Here is a 13,689-nt window from a genome sequence, read left to right on the forward strand (position 1 = left end):
TGAGCATCACTTCGGCCTGAAAGGAGGACGTTAAATTGCATTCTGGGCATTGCCTCTCCTCCAAGGGTAGCAGTACCAACATCCTGCAGCTTTGTCCTTCTGAGACAGGAAAAGGGGGATGGCTCCCATGTAAAGACATCTTGGGACTTCTAGGCACATCTAGGAATCCAACTGCTGCACTACGCTGGAGTACAGGAAGTTCTGTGTGTGCTCTTGCCCCCACCGAAGCCTATGGAAAACAGCCATATGTCCATGCATCCCCAAGTTGGAGAGATATGACTTTCTGTCTGTCGTGGTTTGAATATGTTAGGTCCAGGAAGTGGCACTAATAGGAGGTATGGCCTTGTTGGAATAGGTGTGTCACTGTGGGTGTGGGCTTTAAGACCCTCATCCTTACTGCTTGGAAGTCAGTCTTTTCCTAGCAGCCTTTCAGATGAAGATGTAGAACTCTCAGCTCTGCCTGCACCATGCCTGCCTGGATGCTACCATGATCCTTGATGATAATGGACTGAACCTCTGAACCTGTAAGCCAGCCCCAATTAAATGTTGTCCTTGTAAGAGTTACCTTGGTCATGGTGACTATTCACAGCAGTAAAAACCTAACTAAGACACTATCCATTGCTTACAGGGAGAGGGAGAGGAAGAGGGAGAGGGAGAGGGAGAGGGAGANAGAGGGAGAGGGAGAGGGAGAGGGAGAGGGAGAGGGAGAGATGGGGGGCAGGCTTAGGTGAAGGCACTCAGGGTGAAGGCAGAAAGATTAAGAGCTTCAAGACAGTGCCAGTGAGGTGGCTCAGTGGGTAAAGGTACCAAGCCTGAGTTCAATTTCCGGAACCCAAAAGTGGAAAGAAAAAAACAGATTCCCTAAAGTTGCCCTCTGACTTCCACACATTCGTGGTAGTGTGTGCACACCAACCCACATACATATGAACACACATATAAATAAGTAAAAAAAAAAAAAAATTAAAGTTTTATAAGTGTTCCAGGCCACTCTGAGCTGCACAGTGAGACCCTACCTCTGTCTCAGACACGAATCAAAGGGTCAGAAGAGGATGCTACATACATATCTCTTTCTCCTTTGTAGGGTGCATCTGCCTTGCTGATTATGTGGTGTAACTGAGCCACTTCCCCACCTTGACGTGGACTTGGTGTTAGGTCCAGAACATGGTCACTAGCCAATTGGCCTCTATTCTCTCTGCCAAGACCCGGGAGGCTCCAGCAGCCTCAGTATCACAGTGGGTGGCATAGAGACATAATGCCCAGGCTGAAAGTTCAAGGAAACGTGGGGTCCGTAACCAGTGTGCGTCACGCTCGCCTGTCACCCCCTACTTTGGGAAAGGAGCACAGACCCCGCCCCGGGTGTGTTGGAGATGGACAGGGCCACGAGCTCAGCAATGAGACAACTGCACGTGGAAGCCTGTAGGAGGAACCAGGGACTGGGGCAGCGAGGGGCGTGGCCATCAGGGGCGTGGTCCCGACGCGCGGCCAGAGAGGGCGTGGTTTTTGGTGAGCGAAGAGGCGTGAGCAACAGGGGCGTGATCACTAGGGGCGTGGCCATCGCGGGGGCGGGGCGGTGACGCGCTTCGACGCGCGATCCCGGAAGCGGTGTCAGTACTGGGGAGCCGGCGGCGGGCGGCGGGTGGCAGGGACTTGTTGTTCTTCGCCGAGTCGGAACGAGAAGTCCGAAGCGCGCAGGCGGAGACGGCGACTAAGGGGAGCGCGAGAGCAGAAGCGCTTGTGAAGAGTGCGTGTCCACAAGGAGCCGCCGCGCCCGGCCCCGCGCGCGATCCGGGTGAGTGAGGGGCTTCGGGAACTGGGTAGAGTTTGTGCACCTGCGGGAGGAGCACCCCGAAGGCCGCGGGGCCCAGCCTGGGCCTCGAGCACGTGCCACGCGGGACCTGGCTCAAGGCCCACGCGGGACCCACCACGTGCGGGAGAGTGGCACGCCGGAGCCGTGCACACCTGGCCATTTCCGTCGGCGTAGAATTCGCCCCCACCTCGCCCCCGGCCGGGACCCCGAAAGGGCCTGAGTAACTGGTGTCACTTTCTAATCAGCTGACCGGCCAGCGGTGCCGGATGTGGAAGCTGTGGGTGGGGAGCGAGGCAGGTGACCGTCTTGGCCAGCCTATCGCTTCCGTCACTTTCTTCAGGTGTGGTCTGGGGCCAAGGTCCCATCCAACTCTGAAGTGCGAGGTTCCCTTGTAGGGTGAGCGATAGGCGTGTTAAGAGTGTGCATGTTTAAGAGCGTGCAGCGAGAAATCAGAAGCAAAAACTCTAGCAAATTACAGGTGAAGAAAGCCTCGTGGGTCCTCGGTGCCTAGATTAGATCTCTTTGCGGGAGATGGACTCCTCTTCTGGGATCCTTACACATGGAGATAACAGCCAGTCCAGCCTCCTAGAACTTGCCCCGTAAGAACGCAGTCGGTATTTGAGAGGTGAGGCAGCTTGGTGCTCTTGTTTCTCTTGGGAAGTTAGTCTGAGCCTCGCTTTTCACACAGCTCTCATTGCTAACACAGATGCACTTTAACAGTTCGCCCTCCAATGGATGGACAGGCACTCACCTTTCTCTTGCCAGGTACACTCAGTCCCCAAAAGCTAGCTTGTGTCAAAGCTGGTAGGTAGTTCACCCCTTCCACCTCTGTGGAGTCACTAAAATTAGCCCTGGGACCCCAGAGGTTGGCACTGCTGAGGTCATACTGTGGCAGCAACATTTCAGAAGGTATCTGGTGGAGTGCACGTGGGTACTTTGATGCTTTGAGCTGGTGTTTTAGGGCCAGGTAACTTCTTTCAAAGGTGTTGGTCTAAAGCCATTATATTATGGTGGCACATGCTTGTACTCCTAGCACATGGGAGTCTGAGGCAGGAAGATCTTGAGTTTAAGGTTAGCCTGGATTGCTTAGCTAGTTCAAGACCAGCCTCAGTTACATAGCGAGACACTGTCACACAAAACCAAACTGAAACAATAGGTGTGAATTTAAGCATGTGGATGGAGTCAAGAAAGCTGTATAGGCAGGACCTACCTGCAGCCCATGTCACTGGGGACAGCCCTCACTGATGACAAAACCTTCCTCTCTCCTTAGATAAATCAACAAGAGAAATGTGGTGTTTGACCTTGGTAAAGGAAATGTGTCTAATGTGATAACTTCTTGTGATTCCAAAAGAAAAGATTTACTAGACAAAACACAAAGCCAGGCTTTGCTGGAATACATTCTCCTCTTGTTCTCCAACTGAGCTGGTCTTGCAGGGCCCTGTTCCAAGTTCAGGGCTGTGTACTTTCCAGGTAGTTGCTAAAAATGGGCGTTGGATGGAGGGTCCGGGGAAGCTCTGTTTTCCCGAGAGTCTGCCGTCTCTGTGTCCCCGCCCTTTCTCTAGCACCTCAAGGCTTCTGGTGAGTCTTTTCTGGCCATTACTTCCTAAGGACCCTCAGTTTTTAGTCCCTGGCTCTACCAGCCCCAGGGCTTGTTTACAGTTTCTGCTAACTCTTTCTTGCAGTCTAGACTAAGAAGCTGTGTCTGTTTTTGCCCCGGCTGTTCTGAGTCTAAAGGTTTCTTGGGGTGGACTTTCTGGATCTCGGGTCTAGTCCACACGGGAAATGGAAATCAGGCCAGCTGGGAGAATTCTCTGTGTGGCCGATCTCTGGAGCTATAAACAGTGACTCATTCTCCCGCCCCACCCTCCCTGTCCCCTGCTCCGCTCCGGGAAGATGCCTGGTCACTCGTATTTACTTTTGCTTTTTATAAGTCACACATGCGTTCTGTTTCCTCTTTCCTGCAGTTTCAGGAAACTGAAAGTGTTATCTGAAAACCTATAGAGTTTCACAGAGGTAGACCTGAGCCCCAGTGATCAAACACCACACTGCTTGGTGTTGGGGAGGATACTACGGCCTTGCTTGCTTGATGGCCTGGCCTGAGGTCAGAGGTCAGGGTTAGAGGATAGGGGCTGTTGTGTCTGATGACACACCTGTCAGCTCTTCCTTGGGGCTGTCTGGTATGGTAGGGGGAGAGCACACACCCTCCACTCAGCTTCCTTTTTTGTCTGAGTCCCCGCCTCTGTCTGTCTATAAAACAGACCTTGATACCCTGAAGGAGCTGGTATCAGCAGCACGCGTGCTCTGCTTAACAGCAGTTGATTGTGCATGGAAGCTGCTGAAAGAATGTTCTAGAACCAGGTCTAGGTCCAGGGAATAGGCTGGCTTTCCAAAGACAGCAATTAGGAGGGCTTTCAGGAAGAAGTGGAAGTTGAGGGTAGAGTGGAGACCCCATATCCATCATAGCCAGGAACGTTCACCAGCCAAAGAAGGAAGCCCAGACAGGGAAGCTCAGAAGGGAACCCCAAGACCTACATTATCTGTAGGACTAAGTCTGAGGCACCAAGATCAGAGTTGGGGATCTGTTACACCAAGGTCCAGAGAAGAACTGGACCGTGCATGGGGCTGGGTAGGTCAAGAGCTGGTTCTGTGATTCCAGCACTTGGGAGGCTGAGGCAAGAGAAGACCAGTCCCAGACTAGCCTGGGCTGTACGAGGCTCCATCTTAAACAAACAGGTCTGGAGAGATAGATAACTCAGTTCATAAAGTGTTTGCTTGAGCCCACATAAAGATGTTAGATGTGGTGGCATACTCTGTCATCCCAGTGTTGGGTAGGGAGAGACAGGAGGATCACTGAATCTCTCTGGTCAGCTAGCCTAACCTTTGTGATTAGTTCCGGGCCACTGAGAGTCCTGGTTTCAAACAAGTGAGATATGCCCAGTGGGGTGGCTCAGGGGGTAGAGGTGCTTGCCATCAAGCCTGGTGACCTGAGTTCAAAGCCCCAAGACCCACATCGTAGAAGGAGAGAACTGACTCCCAAAAATTATCCTCTGACCTTCACACCCACTTTGGCAAGTACACACGCGCGCGCGCGCACGCACACACACACACACACACATATGTTTGGGCTTAGCTGTTTCCTGGGGACATCCCCAGTGAAACATGGAGAGTAGAAAGTGGCTGGAGCCCCAGGACCACCAGGGATGGGCCAGAGCCACTCAGTCAGTCATGGAGAGGAGGTCAGGTTAGAGGCAGAGGGAGGGCAGCCACAGTTGAGGGAGGTGTGCAGTGCACCCTGCTGTCAGCCTCGAAACTGCTTGAGTCACCTCTGCATGTCACTGGGATGACACAGCTTCCTGAGATTGCAAGCGCAAGGTGACCAGACGTCCTCTAGGCTAGGCAGACAGTTGTGGCTTATGGGAGGGCGGCCAGCCAGCCTGAGCTGGGTGGAGATGCCCAGCCACGCGCTGTGGGAGGACGGCACAGTGAAATCTTAGTGGTCTGCAGTGGCAGGAGCTCATTTGATCAGCTGTGTTGTGGTTCATCAGCATGTGGCCGCTGTCTGTCGGGGATGTGTCAGCCCCAGGTGTCCTCGGGGTCCTGGAAAGGGTGCTTGGCTTTGGGTATTTGTGAAAGGCTCCCGAACAGAGGTAGCCACATCCTTAGTGGCTTTAGGTTCTGTGGCTGCCTGCTGTCAGGGTGACGCTTGCTGTCTGGGGCATGAACCTGTCCCCTTGGACAGACTAGGTCTCTTGTCACCCACCCTGCTCCCTTCCCCCATTCTGGGAGACCAGAAACCTGAAGAGCACACATCTTGGTCAGCTGGATTGGGGGCTGGAGTTGCTGTCACTCCGAGGAACAGGGGTACCACTCAGAACCCCCAGGTTGGTGTCACAGTTGCATCAGAGTGAGATGATCCATGTTATACACTACCTGGGGAACATGGAGACCTTTTGAGACGGAGACCTTTTCTGGTCCACCATAGCACTAGTAGCAAGGTCTCTGTAGCTCCCTGTCTGTTTGTCTTATGGACCTGGACATGGTCCTTCTTGCTGTGTGCTAGGACTACCAGGATGTCGTGCAGGAGAGAGTCTTGATGCTATAAGTGCCCCCAGTAGTGCAGTCAGTGCAGTGGAGTGCTGAGGGACTGCTTCTGGGGAGCAAAAGTAGGTAGGATAGGAGATGCTCTGCCTGCTCCCTCACCCCCATCCCCTCTCCCCTACGAAAGACAGTCTGCTAGCATCTGCTACCTGCTGCCTCTGGGTGCCAGGCTGGACTCCCTCGATCTGCGGCAGTGTGCCTCTCTGCTCTTTATGCACAGGGCCTCTTCTATTCCAGTCCATCTTGAAATGGAATGACTGGCCACCCTGTCCCTGCTGGCTGGCCGTGTTTATCAGAGGAGCTGGGCTAGGGTGGGGATAGGTTCTCCCTAAGTTGTCCAGTCTGACTTTGAACACACTCTGTAGCCCAGGTTGGCCTTGAACTTGTAGTTCTCCCAGGGTCTAGGATGACAGGCCTGGCTTGGCCTTCGATGGGTAGGTTGGGACTGTACCCAGGTGCTTGGCGTACACACACTGAGTTGCTGAAAATCTCTGTCCCTTAGATCGTCCCCCATGATTGCAACCAGGCAGAAGGGCATGCATGCCTCTGTCTGACTCAGGGCAAACGTGCACCTCACCTTTCACCTGGACAGACTTCTACAATGTTGGTCATGAAGGATGGAGTCTGAGTTATTTTGACAGGGGGTGCAGGTGTTCCTGCTGAACAGGGTTCCAGAAGCTGAAGCCTAGCTGGGGTGGGGTAGGCTGGGGTAAAAACATTAGCTCAGTCTAAGTGTGCACCCAGGACTCCTGAGTGGGGGCTTCTCGCCACTTGTCATCTCTGGGGTCTTTTCTCTCATCCTCTTTTTCTGAGGAAATGACCCCAGCATTGAAGGGGTTGGCATTTGTCTATGGCCTCTGGGGTTTACTTATTTTTAAGCCAGCTTAGGTCTGAAGAAGGATCCCTGAACTCAGAACCCAGCAGAAGCCCACAAAGAGGGTATGCATGGAAAGTGCCAGGGAGGGGCCCTTCCTGCTGGCCAGGTGGTCTCCATCCAGTGGTCAGTTGACTCTCGTGGGGTCACCTGGGGGCAAGCCCCTGCCCCGTGCATATCCTGGCCACCCAGCTGTCACGGTACCATCACTATGGCAATGGAAAGATTCCTGCTCCAAGCTGAGCGCTGGCCTGCACGTCTCGGCACCCGTGGGTCTGAGTTGATCCCCCCTTCTTCCAGGCACCTTCCTTTTCCGCTGGCAGTGGCCCCTGGGGCCCGTGAGCATGCGGGTGGGAGGGGTGTCCTTGTGTGGGAATGTGAGCCGGCTCTGTAAACAGCCTGTGACTCACCACATAGCTATGTCACTGACGCTGTAGTTGCAAGTTGGAAGAGATGCCCAATCCCTCCTCCCTCCTTACACGGAAAACTTTCTCAGGGCTCCCGGGGCTCCTAGGCGCCCGGCTCGTGAGAGTTCCTAATGGAACAGCCCAGGACCTCTTTAGTGCCACTGTTAACCTAGCTGGAGCTGGAAGTGATCTGTGGATGATGCATGTTCTCCCCGTATCCCCATGTGATCTCTCATCGACATTGGATCACCCCCACAAGCTCTGGTCCATCTCAGGTCCCAGATGGATACTGTGACAGGATGCGTGCTGCTTTACCTGAGCTCCTGGCCCTGCCCCTCTCCTGGTCGGCCTACTGCCATTGCCCCTCAGCATGACCAGTGAAGTCACCAGGGTACTATGTCTACTACCTTGTCTCTTGCTGATGGCTTCCTGGGCAGTAAAGGTGGCGGGCAATGAGACAGGACCCCATCAGAGGTGGGGTCACCGTGTAGAGAGACAGAGCCTAAAGGCCCCTCACATCTGTGGGGGAAGGAACGGGGGGGTCCTCCACTGTCTTGTTCATGCCTGTCCTCCACACTCTCCTTTGTGTGATTTCCCTGGTGTTCCTTGTTCTGTGCCCATCTTTGTCAGGGTTTGAAAGACAAGAGCTGGGGGTGTATCCCACTTTAAAGGCATCCCTGTCCCTCTTACCCCTTCCCCACTTGTCAGGGAATGAATGGGTTTGTTTACTGCCTGAGAACCTCGTGTTGTCTTTCCGCACAGGCTTGACCCACAAGTCCCAAATGCTTTTGGGCTTCTCTGTTGCCATGGCGACAGTGGGGGGTTGGCTACATCCCAAGGTCGTCATGGCAACTATCAGAGGGGAATCATGCTTGGGATGCTTTGGCTGGCTTTTTCATGAATGATGAGGGTGTGTGACACAATGCAGACTGGAGAATGAGAAGGGCGGGCAAGGGGGCTGGCGGGCTGGCCATGGGGACAGGGCCTGCCAGACAGCCCAGTAAGTCTGCCAGGTGGCTGGAGTTCTCTGCCTGTGTCTCTGGCTGGATCCTCTGAACCTGCTACCCACCAGTAGCCCCCACCCCACCCATAGGGGCCTTGGGGTCACTCTGAGGGGCTGGGGTGGCCAGGGAGGAGTGGTGATGTCACAGCTGCAGTGTCCTTCACAGCGGTAGGTGTCCCTTGGGTTGCAGGAGGGTGGTGCTGTGGAGGAGTGGCAGGTGTTCTGTACCCTATCTGTCTTGGGGGTGGGGGTGTGAATGAGGTCTCGGGAAATAGCCTTACTTCTCTCCCTGGTGAGCCAGGCTGAGATGGGAACACCAGGAGCTCTTGCTAAGGGATAGACACTGCCCCAAGGCCCTCTCCTTCAGAGTGGAGCACTGCCGATTATAGAGTTGGCTATGCGGCTAGCAAGTCCCTTTGGTCTTGAGGATGCATGCAGCACCTGGTACCCCACCCCCACCCCCCGCCCCGGCTGTAAATATCTTGTCTGCGTTCAAGAGGGCACCTAGAGCAGAAAGCAACAATTGTTCGTGACTGGCAGTTATTCCGCAGGGCTGATGGCATCCCTTACTGTGAGCTGGATGGGGGAACCAGATGGCAGCCCCCAGGGACGTAGGGGTCTTGTGTGTTCTGGGGACTGTTGCTGGAGCAAGAGGCATGGTTGGATCTCATTCCTCCCTGCTAGGCAGAGGCAAACTGGCCAGGGTGCCTGCTCCACAGTGCTGAAGCAGTAGTTCTTAACCTGTCTGTCGCGATCCCAAGGGTGCCCAACAACCTTTTTATGGGGTGGGGGTGTCACTTAAGTCCATCAAAACGCACAGATATTTACGTTACGATTCATAACAGTAGCAAAAGTACAAATATAAAGTAGCAATAAAAATAATTTCATGGATGGGGGTCACAAGAACATGAGGGTCACACCGGAATATTAAAGGGTCATAGCATTAAGAGGTTGAGAGCCACAGGCTTAAGGGCAGGCCTGCCCCATTTCCAGGAGCTGCTACTTAGAGGTAACGACTCCAGCTTGCTAAGTCCTAACCTACCGTTTCTGTCTTTCCAGACACGATTTTCTGGTGGTTCCGTCCTGGTGACAGGGCCCGGGTTATGACGACTAATCCCAAGCCCAACAAGGCATTGAAGGTAAGGCGGGCAGGGCCAGCATGGGCTGTGGCGGGCTCTGCCCTGGCATGGCACAGGGGCAACTCATCCTGCCCTGGCAAAGCCCCCCCTCCCCGGCCCCCTCACAGCACTGCCCTAGAAAATGAGGTCAGCTTTGTCCTCAGGAATTGGAGAAAGAGGAGGAGAGGCGGCTCAGTGCCCTTGATACCGAGAGAGGCAGCTCACAGGTGGGAGGGCGGGAGGGCAGGTGTGGAACAGATACTGGCTACCTAGGGCTGCACCCACAGGCCCTTCCTCTGCCCAAACTTGTCCCCCACCCCAGCTGCCCTCCATCCCAGGTAAGCACAGTGGTATCCTCAGGTAAGCTGGTGTCCCTTCTGCCAGGCCTTACTACTCGATGTCACTATCACCAGAAGTGCTACTGATTCAGCTTCCTTGTCTCAGAGGCTCCTGGGTACTGTGTGCTGGGTCCCTTGAGCGAGCCCTGACCAGCCAAGATGCAGGTTTTGCCCCAGTGGGTGGATGTCAGGGAAGGGCAGGCCAGTGCTGTCCCTCACCTAAAAGTGTTTGGCCAGAGCATCCAAGGGGGCAAGGTCCCAGTTCCTGTGTCCACAGAAAGCTTTAGAAGTTGACCAAGACCTTCCTGAGGGAATGGCTGTCAGGTCCTCCCTGTTCAAAGAGGTGTCATAGCGACAGGAGCAGGGCTGTCTGTGGGTACCCTGCCATGGGCGTAGTCTTGGAGTCCCATGCTGCCACCCTGGTGCACAATGGGAACACAGGGCAGGTGAGAGGCACTGCTGGGCCTTTGTCGTATCAGACCTTAGCCTTTGGTGTTTGTGTGCCCGTCCCATAAATTCTGTGTCCCTGTTCTGACCGCTGCTCGTGTGGCTCCTTAGGTCAAGAAGGAGGCGGGCGAGAACGCCCCTGTTCTTAGCGATGATGAGCTGGTGTCCATGTCAGTGCGGGAGCTAAACCAGCACCTGCGGGGGCTCACCAAGGAGGAGGTCACTCGGCTGAAGCAGCGGCGGCGTACACTCAAGAACAGAGGCTACGCAGCTAGCTGTCGCATCAAGCGTGTGACACAGAAAGAGGAGCTGGAACGGCAGCGTGTGGAGCTGCAGCAGGAGGTGGAGAAGCTGGCTCGAGAGAACAGCAGCATGCGGCTGGAGCTAGATGCCCTGCGCTCCAAGTATGAGGCCCTACAGACCTTCGCTCGCACCGTGGCCCGAGGGCCTGTCACACCCACCAAGGTGGCCACCACCAGTGTCATCACCATCGTCAAATCTGCCGAGCTCTCCTCCACCTCTGTACCCTTCTCAGCCGCCTCCTAGTGTCTGCTGGGGCCGGGCAGGGTGCGGGCAGTGGCACAGCCCTCATGCCTATCCCAGGCTCCCTGGCACAGATTCCTCATGTCTACCTGCCCACTGTGAACCCTGCGGGGCTGAGGGTAGGGACAGCAGGGACAGGCAGATGCAGGATAAAAGGGAAGCTCTCAGGAGCCAGTGCCGCAAGCAACCCCCTCTCAAATCTCTCCTTCCCCTGGGGGTGTGTTTTTAGGAGCTGGCAGGAACCACATGGCCAACCAGGATGAACAACTCTAGGCCCCTGCAGCAGAGTGTGAGGACTCCGTCTTCCACTTCTCCGGTGCCTGCTTGTCAGCACCGTCGGTGCTGTCCCCTCTAAGGGCCTCCAGCTGGGGTGGACACCATTCCGCCTGTCCCTTTCTGGGCTTGGGCCTTCTTGTCCTTATCAAAGGGCGCTACAACCTGCTTTAGCTCTTAGATAGAGCCAGGCTCATGTCCTGGGAAACACTTGCAGGGGCTAATGTCTGTGTTCCTGTGTGTACACAGGCTACCATCACAGCCTGTGAAGACTGGAAACTGCTGGCCAGGTGGCCACATGGGAGAGCCTGTCCAGTATGTGCGCTGAGGGTTGCACAAATGTCATGGAGTGTCCCTGGAGGTCTGGTTGGCTGCCCATTGTGGTGCTGCAGGGGCCGCCTGTCCACAGAGCCAGCAAACAGCCAGACTCGGGTTCTCTGGGGCTTAGCAGAGGGGAGAGGCGTGAGAGGAGCAGGTGAAGCCTGAGAGGTGCCGAGAGAGACGTCGTCGGTGGCAGGTGAGATGTGTGTTGCTGCAAAAAGAACAGGAACGAAGTAGACAGGGATAGTGTGGAGTCCTGGCAGCCGAGGTCCAGGGGATGTGGAAGAGGCCTGAGAGGCATAGTATTAAGGGACAGAGGCTGAGTCTGGAGGGCCTTGTGGACACACCCATGGTAGGCAGCATGGACCCCAGGCAGACTGTAGGTTGCAAATACTCTGCAACTTTGGTGCCCAATTGTTACCTGCCTTTTCCTCATTCATAGAGCTCTGGGGCCACTGGACATCTTGCGCTTTTTTACTGAAGGACTCCTGTCCTCCAGGTCCTGGGGGATATGGTAGACAGGGAGTCAGGGGCAGGCTGAGTCACAGCCAGGCACTTAGAAAGCAAGCACTGTTGGAACCATAGCCTTGGTAGGTAATCCATATTGGATATCAATAAGGACCATGGATATTTAAAGAGAGAAGATATTATATATATATATATAAAATTATGCACACATTTTATCATACAGATTTTTCATAACAATTTTCTTTCCCAGTTTGATACTGTAGATCTTTATTAATGCAGAGTAGGTTGGACAGTGGGGTGGGGAACGAAGGCCCAGGGTGCCAACAGCCTTCCTCAGTCTTTCTGTGGTGGCACTGGGCATGCTGGGTCACTGGTGAAGCCTGCTCCAGCAGGTGTCACACTGGATGAGTGGTCTCCGGTTGGGCTACAGTGGTAGGCAGATGACCACTGACTGTGGCTTGCTGCCCACGCCTGGCCTGTGGTGGTCTTCCTGGGCAGAGGCTCTATATTCTTGGCCTCCAGGGTAGACAGGGCTGTCAGTGCTACCTGGAGCACCTGTGCAGGGCACCTGCCTGGAGGGGCTGGGAAGGGTGTGAGCGCGCCCTGTGGCATTGTGTCACTGAAATTTCATTGTCACAATTTAATATATGGACATTTTTATTTAAAGATAAAAGTGAATTTTCTGTCTTGTTCCTTTGACTTCTGAAAGTAAGCTTTAACTTTTTCAAAAGGTGACAGGGACACATGCTGTCCACGCAGAGACCTGGCATCCTCAGCCACCTGCCACTTGGCAATTTCATTTCAATATTTATTTTTTTGTGCTTTTTTTTCTCCCATGTTATAAATTATTGAGAAAAGATCAAGATCACAGACTGTTGGCCCCCTGTCTGCCCCCTGCCTCATGGCCACCATCTAATTTATTGCTGTACATGTTGCCGTGACTGCTTTTGTATCTTTGCAATAAAGAATTTCCTGTTTGGGATGCTTCTGGTGTCTGGATGGTGCTGTGGTTGGGAACCATGCACCCTGCCCTGCAGCTTGGGCTGGCCCTTCCCTGAGGAGGCCTAGCTTCCTGGGCCCTCCCCTGGGAGTCGGGTTATAATCCCAGGCTGGTCTCCTAAAATGTAGGGACTATCGCCAGGTGACACCTTTCTACCTACACGCCTAGATCATCTGCAGATATGTCCCTCAGTGTCCAGGATATGCTGACTGGAGGCTTCTGATGGCCAGGGCAATTTGTGGGAGCCCCAGGAACCTGAGTAATCCTTGTAGGGTGGGCCATGTCACCTGCTTGGTCCCTGGCCTCTCTTGGGTGAACACGCAGGACATTGCAAGAGGGCCAGGGTCTGTGTAGGGCACAGCTCAGTGACGCTAACAGAATGCTCTAAGGACTAGTGCTGAGGATGGCTCAGTTGCTAAAGTGCTTGCCTTGCAAGCATGAGGACCTGGGTTCAATCCCTAGGAAGCCAGGTGCATATTTGTAACCCCAGCGTTATAGACGCAGAGAGAAATAAATCTCGGGTGCTCACGGGCCAGCAGGCCTAGCCTACTTGGTGAGTTTCAAGTCAGAAACAGCCTCTAGCGAGACCAGGTTTCTCTACAGCTGACTCCAGAATCCCCTGTCCCCAGCCTATAGCTTACTTCTGTCTCTGGGTGCAATCAGCCTTTGGGTAGACAGACTATAAAAGGAAGCCACACCCACACCAGGTCCACTCGGCACAGTGGTCAGCACAAGTTCAAAATGGCTCAGCTACACAGTCTGCTGTGTAAATGTGAGGATCAGTGTTCAGATCCCAACACTCGCATAATCCCAACAATTGTAGGGGTCAACGCAGATTCTTAAGGCTTCATCCAAATTGATGAAGCTCTACGGTTCAGTTAAGAAGCCCGGTGTGAGCCGGGCGTGGTGGCGCACGCCTCTAATCCCAGCACTCGGGAGGCAGAGGCAGGCGGATTTCTGAGTTCGAGGCCAGCCTGGTCTACAAAGTGAGT

The 13,689-nt window shown here is 54.3% G+C and overlaps 1 protein-coding gene across 3 annotated transcripts; it reads left to right on the forward strand.

The window, feature by feature from the left end:
* Positions 1-1,602: 1,602 nt before the first annotated feature.
* Mafk (MAF bZIP transcription factor K) lies at positions 1,603-12,679 on the forward strand. 3 transcript variants are annotated; one of them, XM_021163780.2, is made up of 3 exons: positions 1,603-1,789; positions 9,249-9,328; positions 10,204-12,679. In XM_021163780.2, the coding sequence occupies exons 2-3, from the start codon at positions 9,293-9,295 to the stop codon at positions 10,636-10,638; spliced, it is 471 nt and encodes a 156-aa protein (XP_021019439.1). In that variant the 5' UTR covers positions 1,603-1,789; positions 9,249-9,292; the 3' UTR covers positions 10,639-12,679. The 3 variants fall into 3 exon arrangements, with proteins under 3 accessions (XP_021019439.1, XP_029333697.1, XP_029333698.1); XM_029477837.1 differs by lacking the exon at positions 1,603-1,789 and adding an exon at positions 2,071-2,432; XM_029477838.1 differs by lacking the exon at positions 1,603-1,789 and adding an exon at positions 7,597-8,357.
* The last annotated feature ends 1,010 nt before the right edge of the window (positions 12,680-13,689 follow it).

Source organism: Mus caroli, chromosome 5 (genome assembly GCF_900094665.2).
Source record: "Mus caroli chromosome 5, CAROLI_EIJ_v1.1, whole genome shotgun sequence".
Classification (NCBI taxonomy): Eukaryota; Metazoa; Chordata; class Mammalia; order Rodentia; family Muridae; genus Mus; species Mus caroli.